The sequence below is a fragment of the Pteronotus mesoamericanus genome, unplaced genomic scaffold (assembly GCF_021234165.1).
Source record: "Pteronotus mesoamericanus isolate MK-2021 breed Mesoamerican mustached bat unplaced genomic scaffold, CSHL_Meso_final contig_56, whole genome shotgun sequence".
In the NCBI taxonomy this organism is placed as follows: domain Eukaryota; kingdom Metazoa; phylum Chordata; class Mammalia; order Chiroptera; family Mormoopidae; genus Pteronotus; species Pteronotus mesoamericanus.
The window spans coordinates 10,663,780-10,687,564 of NW_026555201.1; the positions used below are offsets into that span (position 1 = coordinate 10,663,780).

The 23,785-nt window shown below is 36.0% G+C and overlaps 1 protein-coding gene across 4 annotated transcripts in view; it reads left to right on the forward strand.

Moving 5' to 3' along the window:
- The first annotated feature begins 343 nt into the window (after positions 1-343).
- The window catches only part of CPSF6 (cleavage and polyadenylation specific factor 6), a 30,885-nt gene continuing 7,443 nt past the window's right edge, over positions 344-23,785 (forward strand). The window contains exons 1-10 of one of the 4 annotated variants that reach the window (XM_054580085.1): positions 344-475; positions 9,099-9,308; positions 11,264-11,367; positions 14,200-14,345; positions 15,220-15,393; positions 15,521-15,631; positions 16,100-16,604; positions 18,917-19,032; positions 19,519-19,672; positions 22,091-22,283. In XM_054580085.1, coding sequence (XP_054436060.1) covers positions 416-475; positions 9,099-9,308; positions 11,264-11,367; positions 14,200-14,345; positions 15,220-15,393; positions 15,521-15,631; positions 16,100-16,604; positions 18,917-19,032; positions 19,519-19,672; positions 22,091-22,280 — 1,770 coding nt within the window. In that variant the 5' untranslated portion in view covers positions 344-415 and the 3' untranslated portion in view covers positions 22,281-22,283. The remainder of the gene's footprint in view (positions 476-9,098; positions 9,309-11,263; positions 11,368-14,199; positions 14,346-15,219; positions 15,394-15,520; positions 15,632-16,099; positions 16,605-18,916; positions 19,033-19,518; positions 19,673-22,090; positions 22,284-23,785) is intronic. The other 3 variants (XM_054580086.1, XM_054580087.1, XM_054580088.1) reach the window with 3 other exon arrangements.

Sequence of the window (23,785 nt, forward strand, 5' to 3'; positions counted from 1 at the left end):
CTGCCTTTCTAGAAGCCCTGGCTGTGAGACATGTTAAGAAAAACTGTGAAATAAAAATATACAAAACGTTTGACTGCGCCAGGGGCGGCGAGGAAACATAATTTCTGAGAACGGGGACGCCCCTCTCCTCTAGCCTCTTAAGGCCTAACTCATCCACACAAAAGAAACCGCCTAAGACCTCGCCCTCAGACAGGTAGCTTTTCCTCTCAGCCCGCCGAGAGCCTCAGCAGCTCGGGCGACCTCCGCCCCCAACTCTGCATCCCCCGCCAGCCGCCCCCGCCTCACCCCCCTCCCCGCTCCGTGCCTCGGAAGTGACGCAGCGTGCCCCGCCCCCACCGCTAGATCGGCTGCTGCTGCCGCTGCGGGTCGACCTGCAGGAGGCAGCGGCGGCGGCGGTGGACAAGGCCGAGGGAAGATGGCGGACGGCGTGGACCACATAGACATTTACGCAGATGTGGGCGAAGAGTTCAACCAGGTACGTGAGGGCCCGGGCCCACGCCGCCGAAGCAGGTGGTTCTGCGGCCCAGAAGCTGACTTGGGCCCGTCGAGGGCTGCGAGCCGGAGCGGCTGCAGACCGTGCGCCTTTGCGGTCCGTGGGCCGTGCCCCCAGACCCCTGCGCGCCGCTCCTCCCCACCCCCCTGCTTGTCGTTCTACCGCGTCGTTTCGGGGGCCGCGGTCTGTGCGGCCTGATGCGGGGCCGTGAGCGCGGACGCGGGCCGCAGTGTTGACGCCGCTGGCCGCAGTACCGCCGCCGCTGGCTCCTCCCTCGCTGCCGCCTCGCTCCCCATTGTTGGCGGCGGCCGACGGGCACTTCCCGCCGGGCAAGGCCCGGGCCGTGGAGCCGCATGTGTGCGGCGGAAAGAGCGGGCCGCCGCCGCTCGCCGTCCTCTGCCACGGGTTGAGGAGGAAGCCCGGCGAGGCGCGCGCTGTCCGCCGCCTCTTCCCCTGCCGGGCCGCTCGGGCTCCGATTTCTCTCCACGCTCCATTTTGTCTTTCTGTCCGCGCACGGTCGCCTCATGGAAGGCCGCATTCACTTGCCTTTTGTAACCCGCGCGCCTGGTTTCCTGGGCTGTCTCAGTGTGTGCGACAGGCTTCGGCGTGGCGCCTTCCTTCTCCTTTCCTCACAGTTTCTTACGGCGGCATAGATGTGGGCGCGTTTGCAACAAGTCCTTTGACTTTTGGGCCGATCGCTCTTGTTAAAAGTCGGTGCCCTGGCCGTCCCTCGGTGGTCGAGGGCTTGCGGTGCCTTTGAGGCCCAGTCATTCTTGGCCTTTTTGATGAAAATACATGGGACGATAGGTGGTCTGGGCCAAAAGGAAGACTTGGAAGCGGAGTGGTTGAATGGAACAAAAAAAAGATGGTAGCTCACGAGAGATCAGAGGAGTGATTAAAATAAAGAATGTTCGCCCGAAATTCTTATACCGTTTAAAAATAAAGGGTTGTAGATATGGCTTGATTTTAAATGCTAAATGTCTTCCGAGGGATCTGCTTTATGTTTTGGAAGGTTGGAGAAAGTGAGAGTGCAAGGTTTCCCCGGCATATTATAGGCCACTGTTGGCCTACGACGAGCCACCGAGCTTTGTTGGGCATCCTTGCAAAGATCTCATTTGTTAACTAGAGTCGTGCCGTTTAAGCTCTAAGCCTGCTGTTCACGTCTTTACTGCCTTTTATGTAGTAACACGTTTTTAAAAATCACATTGTGCCTAAAACTGCAGTGCATCAAAAAGCTTTATTTTTTTATATTTTCCAGGTCGGTATGAAAAACTTAATAAAATTCTACTGGTCAGTTGTGGCCCCCCCCCCCCCCCCCATTGAGGATCTTATGTGTGACTAGGGGCTTAAGATTTATTTAATTTTTTTTTTTCCATTGGGAAAGCTAGAAAACCTTATCTTCTTTTTCAGGAATGACTTTGTGACCCTGGTTTCAAGATTAGAAAAGAAAAAAATTTTAGTTAGCTTTAAATGTTTCCTACGCCATTAAAGACGGACTATGCTTAAATGTAAGCCATTGTAACCAAATGTTAGGTTTTAAAATTTTTATTCTTTTTATCGTACTTGTATTTCGAATATATGGTGCCTTAGTATGTCAGTGTCAAATTAGAAAGTTATCTTAAGTGCTACACAGTCAGATCTAATGCTTTTAAGGCCAATAAAGACCGCCAGGAATTTTTTTCCTTTTATCAAACCAGTTTAACATTTCATCCAAAAGTGGACCTTACCTGCAAATAAAGGAACAAATAAATGTTCAACACTGTCTGTCTTAGCTTTTCTTACAAGAGTATATACATTTGCTTTGCTTTTCTACACACAATAAATTAAGAATTGGGGTGCAATTGTAGAACTTGGGCTTTCTTCAGGACCTCTTTGTGAAATATATTTTAGGCTTTCCAAGGCTTAATTTGGATTGGCATTTCTCTAATTTGTATAGGTGGATGGAATGATACTTCTTTATCTCTGTTACTGCTAGTGCTGACTGAGCAGGAGGTAAAAAGATTAAATTTTGTGGCCCTGATGAAGAACTGTTACAGGGTTCTTTTAAAAATGTAACTTTGGTTGACTTGTACCTATACAGCATTTTCTCTCACATATAGTTGTATAGTTTTAGTAATAGATTTTTTTTTAATACTTTTATAATAGATTAGTGGGATTAAATAGAAGACACAAAAGATTTTCAAGGTTCAACCTTGGGTTTTTTTTTTTAATATTTATTTTTTAAATCTTATTTATTTATTAGAGTGAGGGGAAGGGAGGGGGAGAGGGAGAGAAATATCTGTATGGTTGCCTCTTGCACTCCCCCAACTGGAGACCCCAGGTGGGGTCGCCTGCAACTCAGGCATGTGCCCTGACTGGGAATCAAACTGGCGACCCCCTCATTTGCTGGCCAACATTCAATTCACTGAGCCACACCAGCCAGGGCCATCCTGGTTTTTAATTAGTTATTGATTTATTGATTTTTAGAGAGAGCGGGAAGGAGGAAGGGAAGACGTGGGGTTAGGGGAGAAACATCTCTGTTGCTCCACTTAGTTATCCATTCATTGGTTGATTCTTATATATGCCCTGACAGGGGACTCCAGCTCGTAACCTTGGTGTGTAGAGAGGACACTCTTAACTAACTGAGCTACCCTGCTAGGGCTCATGCTGTTTTTTAAAATGTTCGTATTATTGACGCTTTTTCCTGAAATTTTATCACAATTAGAAGCAACTACAAAATTATTACTGATATATTTACTTTGCACTATATTTCTAGCTGGTGTCATTATTTGTATTGGTTGCTGTAGTAAACTCGTTTTGTTGTAGCTGGGTAAAATGTTTTACTAAGTATGACCAGTCTTATTTTAGCTTCTAAACTGCTGTAAACATTTTTAAAGATCTTTGTTCTTTAATGTAAGCTGCAGTTTTCATTGAATTTGTGTGTTTTGAAATTCTTTGTAGTCTATGTATTTTCCATTTCTTCTAATTTATTTACCTTTAAATTTTTATTTATTGGTTTTGGGGGGGGAGAAAAAGAAAGAAAAATCTATTTGTCCACTTAGTTATGTGTTCATTGGTTGATTGTTGTATGTTCCCGGCATAGGGATCCAACCTGCAACTTTGGTTTATTGGGATGATGCGTTAACCAACTGAGCTACCCAGCCAAGGACTCTTCTGTTTTAAATAGGCATAGTTTTATGAAGCGCAGGCGCACACGCGTGCGTGTTTGTGTGTTTTGGTAAAGCACATATACACTTATTTCAAAAAGTGTGAGACATTCAACTGTCTTAGAAAGAACTTAAATTTGGAGATAGGATAAGAATAAGTTAATGAAACTATAATAGAGTTCCTTTCTTTACTGGAATTTGAGAACGGAGAATAAAGTTGAAGGGGAGAAGAAGGCACGAGGGACTGGGTTATTCTTTATGCTTACTCTTTAGTTCTTAAATTGTAAGTCTTTGGATGTAACCAAATTGAGAACAGTTGTTCCAGGGGAAGGAGAATTTGAACCACATCAGATCTCTGGATTAAGTTGAATTTGGAGTTGAGAAGAAAGCGGTTTTGTTTTAGCCTTTAGTGTGTATCAGTTTAATTTGAACTAGGATTTGTACTCAAATACAGAGTTACTAGCCTAATATTAATAATTACAGACTTTTATTCTGATTAAACTCAATAACAATTTTAAAACTCAATTGTTCAAAACATCTTGAGTTTCTATTATATGCCAACAAAGAGGGATGCAAAGTTTAGATAGAATGCACTGTAGTGCAGGTGAGAGGCACCTACATAATTTTAACAACTCTTGACAGGTTGTGTATTACAGAATCCACTCCTTTGTGTGTATCTTTACCTGTAGGATTTTTGTTGGCAGAGAAGGGGAAGGGGAAAGTCAACAATTCTATGAACCTCAGGAAAGCTGATTATGCATTAAAGTGGTGTGTGTTTTGCTTGCTGGGGATCAAAAGCTCTGAATGTAGAATTTAGTTACTGATTTGTTTGACAGTAGGTCACTGATAACTGCTGCTTTAGTAATCTGACCACCCAACTTTAAAATGAAACTATGTTAGTGGCCAGAAAAAAAATTTCATTTAGATGTTATGAACCCAGGCAGCCTCATAAGTCAGCTTGCCTTTATCTCATGAGTCATTCTACTTTATATTTAATCATTATGTAGCCATTCCTGCCAGTTGTCTAGCCAATATTGGGAAATGAGTTTATTAGACAAATATCAGTGAAACCTTATTTCTGAAAAATTTATATGTAATAGAAAACCCTTTAAGATACAGATGTAAGGCTGAGAATGAAGTTGGTATAAACTGATTCAGAAACTTGGAGAGAAATGTTTAGGGGAGATAGAATTCTTCTCACTCTATTATTCTTTTTTTTAAAATTTTATTTATTTTGAGAGTGGGGAAAGGAGGGAGAGAAGCATTGATGATACAGAGAAACATCGATCAGTTGGTTGCCTCTGTAACCAGACCCACAACAAAGGCATGTGTCCTGATTGGGAATTGAACCAACGACCTCTTGCTTTGTGGGATGATGCCCAACCGAGTCACACTGGCCAGGGCTCACTTCTGTTGTTTATGAGTATGATCCATTCAGCTGCCTATAAATTGTCTCCTTTGTGGTTTATGTGGCATGCTTTTAGAAAGAAGTTGGCTTCCTTACTATCAGTTGAGCTTTTTACAGGGATTACAAACTAATTTTAGTATCTACTCAATATAATTAGACAAAATCAGAAAATGACGTATTTTCTTTATTAGATTTTTATTTATTGATTTTTGAGAGAGAGAGAAACAGAAACATCGATTTATTCCATTTACTTATGCATTCATTGATTGCTTCTTGTATGTGCCCTGACCAGAGAGCAAACCTGTAACTATGGCATATTGTGATGGTGCTCTAACCAACTGAGCTACCTGGTCAGGGCAAAAAAAAATGAATATATTCTTTAAAAAAAAAAATAGGTATTCGATTGTGTTATCTGATACTGGATCGTGTGTGGTAATATTTTTCTTTCTTGATACAGAATACATTTGTAAATGCAAAATGTAACTTTCCCTTGCTTCTGTTTCTCTAAATGGAAATTACTATTAAATTACTTGGATTTCTTTTTCCCCTCCAGTAGTGGGATTTTGAAATAAGTACTGGTAGTATCATATAATGCAAGAATGATATTACTACAATTTTAGGACCAAAAGCAGTGTTGGACCTGTCAGGAAGAATAAAGTATATAGTACAGGTATACCATAGTCATTCCAATAATGGTATTCAGTATATACAGTATATATCTGTGATATTGAAGTTTTATGGAAGGTGATTAGGGAAAATATGTCTAAAAACAACTTTTTGGGAGGAGGGGGATGGTGATAATGAAAAAATGGTTGAGAAACATTGCTTTAAAAAGGAACTAACAGAATTTTGATTGCTTTATTATCCATGTTATTTTTAAGTGTTTTTCTTTGACTTGGCAACAGCTACTTGTATATGATGTATATCTCGAAGTGCAAAATCTTTAGAGGATACATAGCCTTTAGAATGACTGTAGTGATTTAGAATGTACAGAATGAAAAAACATTAGGGGTTTTTTTTTTAAACAAACCCTAATAGCCGTTAATAATTGGAAGTTATATATAATGTGCAGCTCTATTGGTAAGTATCTACTATGAAAAGTAGATAGTTAAGATTGGGCAACATGTGGTATCTAAAATATTTAGAGGGGTTATGTTGATGTTTTCTTGCTTTCAAATGCCGTTACAATTTCCTAAAGATAGTAATTGTAAATACCTTATGTAGTAGAACCTGACATTGTTAACCATTTCTCTTTGACAAAGTAGAAGCCATTTTTTGTTTGTTCAGTACACTTTCAGAACTCTTTATATATGATGTACATTTTGCATAGAATATACATGTTTCCCCTCTTTTTAAAGTAAGAACAAAAAGGATATGTTCTGTATTTCTTTTTTTTAATATGGAGGATAGGTGTGATATGCCGAAACTGAAAAAGAAGATTACTGATAATACAAAAGAGTATATGCTTTGAGTTGAATTTTTAGCAGTGGCAATAGATGTATTTAGAGTCATTAAATTTTTTTTTCACCACATCCAAATGTCTAACTATTAGGCTAGAAGTACAGGCTGTGGCCTTGGAACAGAGCCAAGCTAACTAGTCCCCATGGAGATCAAACCCCAGGACCGTGGTCTCAATTGGCATCATACTTCAGCCAACTGGTAGCAGTCTAACTGCCAAATTGGCTGATCATTAATATTGGTAGAATCATATCAATATGGAAAATTGGCTGGTGTCAACATAGGAATTCATGGATGGAGAAAAATATTGATTGTGATTGACCAGGTTAGTGTAGCTGCAGTTACGCTTCTAAGTTATTTTCTACTTATGTAAACATTTCCCTAGATTTAAAACCATTGAAAGATCAAATAATATGTTAACATGTTTGGTGAAAGAATAAATTTAAGTACTTTGATTTTAGTCCTACTGTTAATAACCCTTGCATTTTTTGTTTTTTTGTTGTTGTTGTTTTTAACTCTCAGACAGTATATTGTGATCTCTGCTGAGACTGTATGTATAGTCTGCTGAGGAAATGCAGCTCCCTTTGTATAATAATAGGAATGATTCTTTTTGAGGGGCAGAGCTGGATCCCAAAAGAGTTTTAAAGAGCTCACTACCCCTTGTGGGAGGCATTTTAGTATTTCAAGTGTGTGAAACCACTGCTGCAACCATGTCACCTGAAGCTTCACCTACATTGAAACTTCCTAACAAAACTAACCTCCTTTTTTTCTAATTTTTACTATCACTGCAGTTTGAGCATGTTGCTTTGTTTAACAAAAACTCAGTTCTGAAAGATTATTTTGGTATTGCTGTACAAACAAAATTAAATTATGGCATTAGTGACTTGTGGTCTTAATTTCTGCCCATTGCTAAAAATGGCCTTGCTCCCTAGCTTAACCTGAAATTTTGGGTCCCTCATTAAATGCCTTGCTCTCTATCTCATAACAAAATTGTTATGTAAAAATTCTGTTGTATAATTAATAAATTGGTTGACTCTGTTATGCAGAAGAGTGCCTGAAGATGACTTTACAAATTTCAGGTCCCTTTGGCTATATGTATAAATGGTCTTTCTCCTAGGTTTTCTTTTCTTTTTTAAAAAAAGTTTTACTCTGGCTTCATTCTAAATAACACTATGTTCCAGTGGGGCTACAATAACAGTATTTTGTTCATCTGTTTACAGTCATATTACAAATGCTGTCTCTAAGTCATTCTCTGTCCATGTAATAGTCCCTAAAACTATTGGCTCCTCTTAATGCACCATTGATATAACAATTCCTCTTTAATAGAAATAAATTGTATTGATGGGTGAGGATATGAGTTGTGTCTGAACTCTTAAGTTTGTTGCTTTGTAACTGTGATTGTCTCTTTTTCTTGTCTCAATTACAGGGTGGGGCAAAATAGGTGTACACTTTTGAGTGAGTTTATTCTTGTGTTTTTATTTATTTATTATTTTCCATACAAGAAACTGTAAACCTACATTTGTCCCACCCTACATTCTACATCATAGGAATAAAATAGTTTTGTGTACTTAGTAGTGGAAAGGGAGAAAGATGAAAATAGATTTTTCTCTGATACAGGGAGTTAAGCCTATGGTCCAGTAATGATTACCAAAGGCAACTTTAAGTAGTGTTGAGTGTTCTGCAATACCTGCATTTCATTTTGAGCGGCTTATTTACAAATAGAACACTCCTTTTTCATTTTTCACTTCTTTATATATCTTTTTCCTTTCTTGTTTTTCTCTCCCTTGCTTATTTAGGCATGTAAGTGGCATCCCGCTAGGGTTGCCTTAATTCTGCTGGTGACAGTGCCAAAGCATAACTGTATCCTTTTTCTTGTCCTTTTTCTCTTGTTAATTGACTAGATATCTAAGAAGTTAGGTAAGCATTAACTCTTTGTTGACTGAGAAAAATAAAACTGCTGCTAGACACTATTTATTGTTTCTTTTTCCCTTGTTAATTTGTTATGACATTGGGAATCATTTACATATCCATGTTTTATCATTTCATCATTCCTTCCCTAAGCATAGCTCACTCACTATGCTTTTTTCCTAAAACTAAAAAGATTTCACAGTTCTGGGAAACAAGATCCTCAATATCACAGAAAATAATAGTTGTTTCTTTCTGCAGTTAAAGATTTGCAGTAGTTCTTAATTTTGTTTGTATTTTTGTGTCAGTTTTTTAAAAGCTCTTTGTATTCGTGTGTTGTTTTTCACTTTAAGAATATTTAACTTTCAAGAAGAGTTTTACATTATTACTTTATTTTGTCTCTGTGTCATTCTTTTCCCAGAGGAACATTATTTTCTGTGTTATAACAAATAGAAAATTGGATTTATTATGTAGGCATTTACTTTATAGGCACTGTACAAAAATACATGGTGTGGCATAAAGTGAGAGAAGGTTCTTGCTGATATCTTTGGGCCTTTTTTGATCTTCTGCCAGATGTCTAAAACAAATAGTGAATTTTTAAAAAATAAATAGTTGAGTGAATTTGTATTCAAATCTATTTAGTGTAGTAGTCTATCATATAATTTAGAGTATTATTTCTGTATTTCAGGAAGCTGAATATGGTGGGCATGATCAGATAGATTTGTATGACGACGTCATCTCTCCATCTGCAAATAATGGAGATGCCCCAGAAGATCGGGATTACATGGATACTCTCCCACCAACTGTTGGTGATGATGTGGGTAAAGGAGCAGCACCAAATGTTGTCTATACATATACTGGAAAAAGGATTGCATTGTACATTGGAAATCTAACATGGGTAAGTAAACTTACCATATGAATTATATTATTGGTAATTGATTTTGAACTACTCCAATAGTTTAATGTTTCTCTTGGGTTTTATAAAATAAGCATGTGAAATTAGTGAATTTTTTGTTCTACATGCTTATGCAATGAGGAGAGCAGTGGGGGAAAAAAAAATCTTTAAAGCCTAAATTCCAGATATTCTAGTTTTGAATTTTGTAGTCATTCAACTTATTTTGGTAGATTCCAATTAAATGCAGTTCACCTATTTTGTCTTCAAGTCAGTTGTTCTTTTCTCCCACTTCTATACTTCACCTCTCTCAATTTTACAAAGAAAAAAAAAGCTCATATAAGGTCTCAAAGCAGGATTCAGAACTGAAGGAGAGAAAGAGACACAATTCATATTACAGACCTGTTGAATTTAATTTCTGCTCTTAAATTTGAAATCTGATTTATAGAAAAACTGCTGTATACATTATTTTAATTTGAATTTATGAGACCGCATGATTAGTGGTTGTGAGTTTCATTAACTGGATGTGTAATGGAACTGTTGATAATTTTATAAGCATTAAATTTTAAATACTCATTAATGCAGTCCTATAGAATTTTTACATCTTTACTTAGAAACATGTATTATATATACTGGAAAGTTTAAAAATTGTCTAGAAATCAAAACTTATCCTTCCTAAGAAGGAGACTTGACTTTGGGTGGTGAACACAAAATACAATATACAAGCGATTTTTAAAGAGTTGATTTGAGAGTAGGGGAAAGGGAGAAACATTGATTTTGTTGTTCCACTTATTTATGTATTCATTGGTTGATTCTTGTAATATGTACGCAGAGTGGGGATTGAACCTGCAGCTTTGGTGTATCTGGATATGCTGTAACTGAGCTACCTGGCAAGGGCCTATACCAGCTATTTTCTACTGAAGTCCCTTAAGAATGAAAACATGAAATACTTGACTTTAGTCAGGGGCACTGACCTCTTTTTCCGTAGATTTTCAAGTAAAAAAATGACAACAGCCAATATAACAATAGCCCTCTCATGTGAATGAATCAGCATTATACCTACTTTTGTCAGATCAGCAAAAATATTTTTTGGTGTGCCACAAAATTTTAGTAATTAGTTTATGTGTATCATGAAGTGAAAAAAGTTGAAATCCGCTGCAATATACAGATGATGTATTATAAAATTATACACTTGAAACCTATATAACTTCAATAACCAATGTTACCCCAATAAATTCAATAAAAATTAAAAACTTGTCCCTCTTCCACTTTCTTAATAGCATTTTATTTTTAAATGTTTACATTTTTTAAAAACTAACTGACTGATCTCCTACCACCCAGTCTGACAATTTTATAATATTAGAGACAGTAGCAGTATAGAATGGCTGCTAAGTAAGACTTTTCATCTTAGCTCTTCTATTAACTAGTGTGTGATGCTGGACAAGTTCTTTAACCTTTCTATTGCAAATATGAAATGGGATTAACAGGATTTGTAAGATTGTTTTAAGAGTTAAATATTTGATATAAAATACATGATAGGTACTCACTACATGTTTGTTTATTTTCATCTTTTTTTTTTTTAATGGAATTTATGTACTAAAAAAAAATTGCCTTTAAGGGGAGGAAGTGACAAGTGAGGTTGGTTTTATTGAAAATTAAAATCTTTGCAGGTTAAAGTTGGAAGAGACCAGAAACTTATTGAGTATAAAAACATCTATATATTCTGTCTCCAGGGGTTTGTATCTTCTAATTTCTGAAAATTATCATGGAATGAAGTTTTGTCCTCAGATATGTACTTATGTGCTATTTTAAAATTGGAGACTGACTTTCAGCAACTGCACTTAGTTGAACTGAGCATTAATTTCTCTTGTTTATTCTGAATTTACTCTTAAAAACTAAATTGAAACAATAAAAAACCTTGGATATATTTTGATGCTTAATGAGGGGGAAATGTCTTACAGTGGACAACAGATGAAGATTTAACTGAAGCAGTTCATTCTTTGGGAGTAAATGATATTTTGGAGATAAAATTTTTTGAAAATCGGGCAAATGGCCAATCAAAGGGGTAAGTGTTGTTTTTTTCCCCCTAATATAAATTAGTATCTGGTGTTACAATTTTTTGGGTAAGTTTCCTTAAAGCTAATGCTAACTATAAATGTGTGTAGGATACATTATTATTCACATTGGCAGGAGGTTCTTGGGCAAAGAATTGTACTCAATTCATTCGCCCTGTAATCCAGCTCACTAAAACTAGTGGAGCTGGAAGTGTGGACAGATTATGTCTATTCTTTAATTTTCCTCCGTTTCCTCCACCTATGGTTGAAATGATTGTTGAGATGACAGTTTGAAGAAGTGATATTCTTGTGATTAAAGAGAAGGGGAAGATGGGCAGCTGGAGAATAATGTAACATGGAAGTTTCCCTTTATTTTTCTAAACTGTTTATTTTTCTAAACTATACAAATGAGGTAGGGTCATTATAGGAACATTATAAAACGTAGATATCCAAAAGTAAAAAAAATTTAAAAGCCATAATCTCACCATTCATAGATGATCACTCTTAACATTTTAGTGAATTTACTTTTAGATTTTTACATCATGCTTCTTCATATTTTTATTGCAAAAAGACCCCAGGATTACAATTCATGTTTTATAACATGTTGGATGCAAGGAGTAAAGCAAGTATTTATCAATAATAAATTCTCTCTAATGTTTAATTCTTTCCACTTGGTATGCTGCTACTGTAATTTATTTTAACCATTCTTATTTTTATTTGGGTTGTTTCCAGTTTTGCCTATTATAAGTATGTTATAGCAGGCATTATTTTATATAAAACTATCTCCTGAGCATTTGCAGTAACTCCTACTTGGTGTTCCTGCTTTCAGCCTAACCTACAGTTTATATACTACACACAAAAGTTGGGAAAAAGTGACATCAATATTTGTCTACTCAGAATCTTCTGATGACTTCCTATCTCATTCAGAGTAAAAGCCAGAATCTTTACTGGTGGCATTATGTGATATGTTTCCCTACTACCACTCTGACATTATCTCCTTCCTACCACTTTTTGCTTCCTTATGCTGTTTCTCTTTGCTGTTCTTCAAACACATTCATTCTTAGGACCTTTACAGTAGGTGTTTCCTCTTTAGTTTACTTTTCCCCCAAATATGCACATGGACCTCACTTTGTTCAGGACTATGTTTACAAGTTCCCTCCCTGACAGTCTTGTGCAAAATGGCACCTTCTGTTCCCCTCACTGTGTTTTTTTTTTTTCTTTTTTCCTGTTTTTAGTGTATATTTATTGCCCTGTCTCCCGTTACATTATAAGCTGCACAAAAGTAGGGATTTTGTTTTGTTCACTACTGTATCCTTAGCCCTAGAATGTTGCCTGGCATGTAGAAGGTGTTGCGTTGCTCAATAAATACTTGTTAAACTAATGAATTCATTAAATTTTTAAAAAATTTAATCTGGACTCAAAACAGCAGAATTTTTTTTTTTTTTTTGACCAGCATAAGGCCTCTAGTTAATGACCATTTTGAACATTAGGGAGAAAAGGGTCTAAACTCCTAATAGCCCTTCTGATAATAATCTAGAATGTTCTATAGCTGTGCAAAATTGGTAATCATTTTTTGTTTTAAATGCACTTTTCTTGTGATAAAATTCACATACCATAAAATTCATCCTTTTAAAGTATTCAAGCATATTTACAGTTGTTCAAGCATTGCCACTATCTCATTCCAGAAGATTTCGTCACCTCCAAAAGAAATCTCATACCCATTAGCAGTTTGTTTCTCTGGATTTGCTTAACTGAACATTCCATATAAATGGAATCATAAAATAAATGGTCTCTTCTTTCACTTGGCATGTTTTCAAGGTTTGTCCATGTTATAGCATGTATCAGTACTTAATTATTTTTATGGCCACATACTCCATTATATGAATATACTTCCTTTTTTAGAAATTTTACCCATATTTGATGGACATTGGGGTGTTTCAGCTTTTGCTATTATGAATAATGCCCCATGAACATTCATTTATTAGCTTTGTATTAATATATGTTTTCAGTTTTGTTGGACATGTATATACACACACAGGAGTGGAATTACTGGATTATGTGTTAACTCTATATTTAACTTTTTGAGGAATTGCCAGATCGTCAAAGTGACTATGCCATAGTACATCCCTGTCAGCAGTGTATGAGGGTTCCAGTTTCTCCTCATCCTCTCTAACACTTGTTAATTATCTTTTTGATTACAGCTATCTTACTGGATGTGAAATGGTATCTCCTTCTGGTTTCGATTGACATTTCCCTGATAGTTAATGATGTTGAGCATCTTTTCATAGAGGCATTATTCATAACCAGAAAGTGGAAACAACTCATATCCATCAATGAATGGATTTTTAAGATGTGTTATATCCATAAAATTGAATATAATTCTGCTATAAAATGGAATTAAGTACAGATACATGAACATGAATAAGCCTTGAAAACATTACACTAAGTGAAAAGCCAGTCACAAAGGACTGCATATTGTATGGTGCTGTTCATATGAAATGGCTAAAATAGGCAAATCCATATTTAGAAAGTGGATGAGTGGTTGCTTAGGGTTAGGGGATGGGAGGAGATGGAATAATGGCTAAATGGGTTTGGGGTTTGTTAAAATATCCTAAAATTGATTGTAGTGATGGTTGTGAAACTGTACTAAACCACTAAATTGTACCCTTTAAATGAGTGAATTGTACATTATTTAAAAAGTTGAAGATGAAAGTGTGAACTTATACAGCTTTAGTTTAAGAAGTATTTTAGATAAAATTAAATTCAGGCTATTTCCTTTTTAATAATAGTAACATTATTAATCCCTCTTCATTTTCTACCTCACCCCTTTAAACATCTTTTAGGTTTGCTCTTGTTGGTGTTGGATCTGAAGCGTCCTCAAAAAAGTTAATGGATTTGTTGCCTAAAAGAGAACTTCATGGTCAGAATCCTGTTGTAACTCCATGCAATAAACAGTTCCTGAGTCAATTCGAAATGCAGTCCAGGAAAAGTAAGCAATTCCTCTGAGGCTTTTATTGAAAGAGGTGTATTTTAATCAAGATTGCTAGCATTTCTTAGATATTTTACTAGAAAAGTCATCTTAATGTATAGTTTGTTGGAGAACCCATTTTTGAAAGTCCATGCTTTCAATTTGATTTGATTACTGGTTATGACTGTGGTCCTGTGTACTGGAAACCTACTCCCATTTTTCTCTAGGTGTCACAAACCCAATACTATTCAACAGTGTGCAAGTTCTGTAGCCCTGCCATGCTTGTCCTGTCATTCCCATCCTAGAGAAAGGAAGAAACTACACTCTAATCCTTAGATTGAAGCCAACTTAATGTGGATGTGTGTTACGGTGGTGGAGAACCCACTGATAACCAGAAAATATTCGTTGATTTCTGCTTGATACCAAGACCTTTCACCACTTGGTAAAGTGAATATAGAAAAGATTTGCCATTACCCACTTACAGATGTTATCACTTAAAGAGATAAGATGAATGATCATGTAATTAACAGAAATTCAAGTGGCACTTAAGGCTTAACTGAAGAATATGTTGCAAAATTTAAATGATTTATGTTTAATGAAATTCAGATTTCTGTTGGAGAATTTTGGTCTTGGCTGCTGCAGGGTACTGTATTTTGAAAGTAACTCATTCATTGGAAGTACATCTATGCCTGGATATTTGAGACTTCAAAAGAACTTAAACAGATGTGAATGTTTTCCTAACCAATACTTCTGAAGTAGTTTGGATAGGCCCAAGGCATCTGCAAGTTAGTGTATAGTATAAATGAACTTTGAAATATGGTTCTTTCTAATAACAGTGGTTACATTTCAGAACTGTTTTAATAAATGCTATTTATGAGTATTTGGATATTTGCAGCTACACAATCAGGACAAATGTCTGGGGAAGGTAAAGCTGGTCCTCCGGGAGGCAGTTCACGTGCAACATTTCCACAAGGTGGTAGAGGACGGGGCCGTTTTCCAGGGGCTGTTCCCGGTGGGGACAGATTTCCTGGGCCAGCAGGACCAGGAGGGCCACCCCCACCTTTTCCAGGTAAAAATTTTCTTAAATTACCATGGATAAAATGTGTCTATCTAATACCTCTTTCCTTTTCTCTCTTTTCAAGTAATGCATTATTAATGTGTCTTACTCTCCTTGTTATGCTATTTTTGGAATCCAGGAAATTTGATCAAGCATCTTGTTAAAGGAACTCGGCCTTTGTTCCTGGAAACTAGGATTCCATGGCATATGGGGCACAGCATAGAGGAAATACCCATTTTTGGCCTAAAAGGTCTTTATTTTTCTCCAAACTTGCTTGACTTATATATAGAATATTTACATCCGTCTTATTTTCTTACCTCTTAAAAAATTCTTTCAAGACCATTTTTCCTTGTTTCACTTTCTAGCTTGGCATCAGAGTAGACTATAAGGTGGGTGATTTCACCGTAAGAAATGTGTGTATGCTGAAAGAAGGAAACTATCTCTAAGCATTATTGTCTTTCGTAAAGTTTTTGTTTCAGTAATTTTTCTTAAGCATAAACTGAGAAGTTAAATTTGTAAGGATATACTTCACCTTTGTAATTGTTAGTGTAGCATTTACCACATGGGTTTTATTTAAAGAGAAAGCATCTTGGTCTGTGAGTTAATGCTTTAAAGTATAACCTTGGCATAAAAGTTAAAATACCTTATTGAAGTGTTTCTTTCTCTCTCTCCCCTCCCCTCCCCCTCCCCCTCTCCCTCTCTCCACTTTATTCTGTAGCTGGACAGACTCCACCACGTCCACCCCTAGGCCCTCCAGGCCCACCTGGTCCACCAGGTCCTCCACCTCCTGGTCAGGTTCTGCCTCCTCCTTTAGCTGGGCCTCCTAATCGAGGAGATCGCCCTCCACCACCAGTTCTTTTTCCTGGACAACCTTTTGGGCAGCCTCCATTGGGTCCGCTTCCTCCTGGTCCTCCACCTCCAGTTCCAGGCTACGGCCCCCCTCCTGGTCCACCACCTCCGCAACAGGGACCACCACCACCTCCAGGCCCTTTTCCACCTCGCCCACCTGGTCCTCTTGGGCCACCCCTTACACTTGCTCCTCCTCCGCATCTTCCTGGACCACCTCCAGGTGCCCCACCACCAGCTCCACATGTGAACCCGGCTTTCTTTCCTCCACCAACTAACAGCGGCATGCCTACATCAGATAGCCGGGGTCCACCCCCAACAGATCCTTATGGCCGACCTCCGCCATATGATAGGGGTGATTATGGGCCTCCTGGAAGGTAAGTTAGTATGTATTTTCGAATGTAGATTTTGTATATTTGGTAAAAGATAATCTAGGCTCCATCACTGAGGTTTTTTAAAAAAAAAAATTACAGCCTTTTTCTCCAGGTATTTAGTTTTCTGTTCTCTTAATAGACCGGGCAGTATGATATGATGAAAAACATATAGAACAGAGTTGGGAATAATCCAGCTCTGCCACATATATAGCCATGTGATTTAGGGCAAGTCACTAAATCCTGGGATTCATTTTCTTCATTTTTTAGGTTAAAAAAGGTTTAAAAGGGTAATTTATTATTTTTAAAATTATTATCTAAAAAATGAAGTTTAAAGGTCATCATGTCTAAAAAAAAGTAGGCAGGCATATGGAATTCTATTTTTAAGATTTTAAAGTTTGAGTCTTGTTTACTAATTGATGGCACTACATAGAATAGTAAAGTTTATTGTTTTAGGAATTAGGTTGGTTTATTTGATAAGTACTACCGATTATTTCTTGCACTATAGATTATATCTTGCTGATTATGAGTCCTGAGTGGCACATTACTAACTTTTAATTAAAATGGGAGCATTAACTAACTTACAAGGGTATTTGGGTAGACAAAGGCTTGTAAAACACAGACCTTGTGGAAGTTAAAATGATGGCGAACCTTAGAGAAAAGCTGGGTGGAAACCCATGTCGAACTCAGTGATCTTTCAGCCCCTTTTCAAAGTAATTTAAAATTATCTATACTGTGATAACTTGGAAAGCTGTGTTTATAATTTCCAAGAAATGTTTGTCTCTTCAGTTTCTCTTGAGATTATCATTTGATTTTGTGTTCTTTAACTATCACTGTTAAACTACTTTATGTTTCAGTTTGTCTGATAATCCTCTAGAATGGATTTCAGTGTCTGCCTAATTCCATACAGTTGCACAGCCCCTCTACCCCGCAGTAAATCTGATGTTGTAAACAAAGTCTATTAGCAGTTTTCTCTCCATAGAGGTTTTATCTTTGTGAGTGTCAAAAATGCTTCGTTTTCTTTAAAAGAAAGTGTTAGAACTGCTAAGCTAGTGTGATTTTTCTTTTATTCACTTCAATTCCCATGATCAACTAAATGTCAAGTGTTCACCTTTAGTAAATAGAATTGGGTTGGATGACTAGTTCAACAGCTTGTAATTTGAGTCATATCCCGTATCAGGTTTTCAGAAATTGGAAGGAGTATTATTGACTGGTTTTCTAATTGGGGGATGCAGGGTGCTGATTTTCGATGGGCAGAAGTCACAGCATTTAGTTGAGATCGTACATGGATTTTGAACAACTTATAATTTGATCAGGATGTTTATAAAGTTTTGGGAATAAAATTAACACCTTATAAAGCATGCAGAAATTAGCTGTTCATTTCATTGGAATGAACAACCTCAACTCAATGTCCTTAACCTAGTGTCTTACCAAGTAACCAGTAACTAAGATGGCAGAAATTGTATCTTGACCTGTACTGCACATGTACAATTTTTAAAGTTGTCAAGCAGCTTTAGAAAATCTTGGCATTTTATTTATTTTTCTTTTCAACAAGTATTTATGTTTAGTGAGTACCTTTTATTTTCCAGATACTCTTCTAGGAATTCAGTGGCAAGCAAGATCTTGTCTGTCCTGAAATTTTCTTTATCAGACATTTATAATTTTTCATTTGTGTGTTGGGCTTTCTGCCTAGAGGATCCAAATGTAATGAAATAAAATTCCTGCTCTTGATTGTGTAGGCTGTTTTTTGTGGTCAGCTGTGTGTGTCTGTGTATGTGTGTATTCATCAAAAACAATGTTCTTATACCCATTGTATGACTGAAGAATACTATTTTGTAGATATGTAAATATATTGTTTTTGAACTATAGAAAAACAAGATTTCTAAGCTCCTACTTCATTTCAGCTATAAGATTGTGGTGTAAGAGAATTTTGCTTACACTTTTTGTTTTAAAGATTTTATTTATTTATTTCTAGAGAGGGGGCAAGGGAGGGAGATAGAGGGAGAGAAACATCAATGTGTGGTTGCCTATCGCCTATCCCCACTGGGGACCTGGCTCACAACCAGGTATGTGCCCTGACTGGGAATCAAACCAGCAACCTTTTGATTCCCAGGCCAGCACTCAGTCCACTGAGCCACACCAGCTAGGGCAGATTTGCTTTCTTTGTAGGAGAAAATAAGCATGCTTCAATCTGGAAAAGTAGTAAACATTAGCTTTAAGGCATTTGTCAAAAGTAGCCAGTATGAATTGCTTTATACTATTAATACTAACTTAGAAAATCTTTTGAGTATGATTTAAGGTTTATTCTGTTTTCATAGGGAAATGGATACAGCAAGAACACCATTGAGTGAAGCTGAATTTGAAGAAATCATGAACAGAAATAGGGCAATCTCAAGCAGTGCTATTTCAAGAGCTGTATCTGATGCCAGTGCTGGTTTGTATATTTGTTTCTGTATTAATACTACTTATTTATGTTATTAAGAATGATCATTTACATGTAGTAACTTTTATTGTTATATTTCCAAATCATTACCTGTATTTTATTTAAAAAGGTATTGAAGAAAGCTATGTCACAGTGTAATGGAAAAACACCTAATTAAAAATTCCAGGTGCAGGCTTAAATCTTTCCCTGACATTTAGTTACTCAGGAGCCTTAGGTCAGCTCATTTATTTCATATTTACAAAATGATAACCTGCTTTACACAGCTATAATAATAACAACAAATTGTACTATTTTTATGTACATAAAAGCCTTTTCCAAATGGTGAAACACTTACCAAAAAAAAAAAAAAAGACATCTTCTGTGATCATTTTAGAGTACACTCCTTTTGTAAACTGCTTTATCACTCTTTACTGCAGGTGGTTTGGTGGTATTTTGAAAACAATATTCATTTGACTCGAAGCCCTCTTCCCCTTACAGGTGATTATGGGAGTGCTATTGAGACATTGGTAACTGCAATTTCCTTAATTAAACAATCCAAAGTATCTGCTGATGATCGTTGCAAAGTTCTTATTAGCTCTTTGCAAGATTGCCTTCATGGAATTGAATCCAAGTCTTATGGTTCTGGATCAAGGTAAAACTTTCCTGTCTCATGTCTATTTAAAACTGATGCTTTTACAAATAGAAAAATAATGTGCATGGGACTTTAAAATAGGACTTTAATTATACTTATTACTGTTTACTCAGCGGTTATAGGGTTGTTTTTTGTTTTGTTTTTTCAACTCTAAATCAAATGTCAGGTGTTCATTTGCTTAAAACTCTTTAAAGACTTCAGTTACTCTTAGAATGAGACTCTAAACAGACTGTGTGATAGTAGTCTCTTATTTTTTTTCCACCCTCATTGTGTACTTCTCCCCTTGCTTACTATTCTCTTGCTGGTCTCCCATCTCTGTCTTTTGACACCTCAAGCACTTGATCATCTCACGGTTTTTGTACTTGACATTCTTTCTGTTACGAGCCCTTTTCCTTGGCTCATCAAATGGTTTCTTATTTTTCATGCCACAGTTCAATCTAACTTCTAGCAGGGGTCTTCTTAGGATATTTTCTTTGTAGGAGAAAGAACATGTCATGTTCTTTCTTTCGTAGTACTTCCTATATTTTTATTGTTAATTCACATTTTTTTTCAGTATACATATTGAAAGATGGAGGGGGCCTTCCTTACTCATACTGTTCACTATTTTTTTTAAATTAACTTTATTGGGGTGACAGTGGTTAATAACTTTATATAATATTCAAGTACACAATTCTGTAATACATCATCTGCATGTTACATTGTGTTCACAACCCGAAGTCCAGCCTCCTTTCATCTCCATATATTTGACCCCCTTTACCTTCTTCAAAATTCTCCCTCCTCCCTTACCCTCTGGTAACCACCATACTGTTGTCTGTCGATGAGTTTTATTATTTGTTGCTTTCTTTTTTTTAATATACCACCATATATGAATGAAATCATATGGTTCTTGTCCTTTTCAAACATTGCATTTAACATGATGCTCTCAGGATCTGTCCATGTTGTTACTAATGGCAGTATTTCATCCATTGTTAAGCTGAGTAGTATTCATTGTATATATGAACCACATCTTTATCTAGTCATCCATCAACAGACACTTCGGTTATTTCCATGTTTTGGCTACCATGCGTAATTCTGCAGTGAACCTAGGGGTACATATATCTTTATGAATCAGTGTTTTCTAATTTTTTTGGTAGATACCCAGAAAAGGGATTCCTGGGTCATATGGTAGCTTTATTCTTAATTATGGGGGGAACCTCCATGCTTGTTTTCCATAGTGGCTGTCACTGCAGTGCTTCTAATGACTATACAGAATGGATGCTAAATAAACATTTCTTGAACAAGGGAATTTATGAATGAATGATTTATTAGTTTTTTAATTAGGTAAATTCCATTTTCTAGCATTACTGCTATCCTTGATATTTTACGTATTTTTGAAAGTTAGACCTTTAATCTTCACATGATACTCTCATATCTGTCTTTTGTGTACTTTATCTGGTGGTAGAGTCTTCTTCATAAAATTAAGGAAAAGGAGATTGCCATTGTTATGATCCCCAACTTTATAATTACCTTTTGACCCACTGTAAGGATTTTTATCTGAACGTATTAGTCATAGCAAAAACCATATCTTACAGTCTTTTAAACTGTTTAAGTCCAAAGTAAGAACCTAATAAATGTTTGCTAAGTGTAGTTGTCTGGTGCAAAAATACAAAGTAGAAATTTAAACTAATAGGAAATTGTTACTTATTATGAATTTCAAATTCAGAATATTTTCTAAAAGTATTTTAGGCAACGTACTTTGTTAAATTACCTGTGTTTTTTTAAGTGGTTCATGAAACATTTGTCTTTATTAAGTAACAGTGTGAATAGTATCCCACTCTTTACTAGTGATCTTAACTACTAGGTTTTCTCTGCTTCCTTCCACACTTCTAGCCCTCCAAGCAAACGTGTCTATATTTGTAGAAAGTTTCTTAGAGGAGTAGCATGTTTTGGTTAGTTATAAATGTAAAATTGATATTTATATATAGGTTTAGGTAACCTATGTTAATAGGTGATGGTTTTTATGTATTTAAGTTCCATTGTATATTGAGTGATATCATGAATTTATAAAACTGCCTTCTCTATGTTCTTTAGCTTGATACAGAAGTTCTTTGAAATTTTATTCTTTACCTTTCTGGTTTTCATTCAGTTAATACTACCTTTCTGTTTTACACTACCAGTTATAATAGATATAACAGATGTATTGCCCTGGTGTGACAGGTTCCCAGTTTTTGGGTGAATATTTTTTAAAATGGAATTTCTGCTTCATACTTTTAGGTGAGTTGATAAATCATTGACAGTTCAGGATGTCATAAGTCTAAACTATAAAGACTTAAAAAGAATTTTTTTGCCTTTGGTATTTTTGGTGTTAAACACCAAAATACTGAGTATCTTTTTAAGCTGCACAATTATGGAGAGCATTAATCCAGTAATTTCTTTTAGAAGACGTGAACGATCGAGAGAGAGGGACCATAGTAGATCACGAGAAAAGAGTCGGCGTCATAAATCTCGCAGTAGAGATCGTCATGATGATTATTATAGAGAGAGAAGTAGAGAACGAGAGAGACACCGGGACCGGGACCGAGACCGAGACCGAGAGCGTGACCGAGAGCGCGAGTATCGTCATCGTTAGAAGGTGAGTATTCCTTGTTTCTGCTGTATTTAATATATCCATTATTAACAGTAATTATAACTCCGAGGCTGTTGTTTATACAGTATATACCTACATTTTAAATGATCCAACTACTTGTTCTGAATTTAATCTTCTGGAAGCATCTGAGACAAATGACAGGTAAGTAAGAACAGGTAAAAAGAATTTGACCTCTTTGAATATTGTATTGTTGAGTTAAAACTTTTAGCTTTCAGATTGTTAAGAGTCTTAAGAATGCAGGAAATAATCAAGAGGACTCATTGTCTACTTCTGAAACCTAAAAATTAGAATTCTCTTAATCACAGAGTAGGCATGTGATTTAAAATAAAAAAAAAGTTATTTCATATACATAATGTGCTTGGACTTTTAAAAAATAAATTTCAAGTTTCTCTTCTGGAACTAACTTAATTTATCCCTAAAACTTGTAAAAGTGCAGGATGGTTTCTCAACTTTGAAAGAGCATTTCTACTTTAAAAAAAAACATCATTTAGTAAATACGTTTTTCCTACTATCTGGTTTTTGTTTTTAAAAGAAATAAAAACAGTATTCTTTAATTTGCAAAGAAGATATGAAACATTAATTTAAATGGGTTCAGGGTACTTTATGAATTTTAAATTGTATCAAATTATATGTCCCAGGTTAGAATAACCGTGAAATGATTTCCTTTGATGTCTCATTCATAAACCATAATCATTGTCTTTTTTTCTGTATTTTAAAACGTGTACATTTTTCATAAAACGGGAAGAGTTGTCTGTTTCTACTTCATTTTCACGTGTAATTTTATTTTTATATTTGTGAACAGCATTTATTCATGTGAAAAGTGGGAGGAGGGCACTACAAAGACTTGTGCATGTTACACAATTATTCTGTAAACAAATATTTTTTCTTTATATGTTGGTGGCATATTCAAATTAAGCTAAAACAAACCCCTTGTAGGTTATACTACTCTTCACACAGTTATTTTCCTTAATCATGGGAAGCACTGGAAATTAAGTGATGGTGATTGTTAGTATTTAAATTGTTATGGACAAAATCAAAGACTATCAAATGTATAATTTTGTGGTAGGATAGCAGTTTCTTTATAGTAGATATATTTGAGCAAATGGTAATTTTGAATAATACAGTTTAGAAAGTATGTAAGTCTTTATTTTTATGGTACACAATAAACTATTTCATTAATTATTTCCAGTATTAAGGGTCTTTGAAGTGAAAAGGCCAGTTTTAAAACTGTTTCTTGCATTCAAATATGCATTGAGTATCAAAATTTTAACTTTAAAATAGTCCTCCATGTATTGTATTATAGAACTTAATATAAATAATTCTCAAAACCTTTTTTAATATGATGCGAAACACCTTTCACTTTTAAAATTAAGCTGATTGAAATCGATGCTGTGTTTGGATATGAGTAAGAATTGAATGTTATTTCATGTAAATTCAAATATTAAATTTTAAACATACAGGGTTTTTTTCCCCTTGCGTTGAAAAGA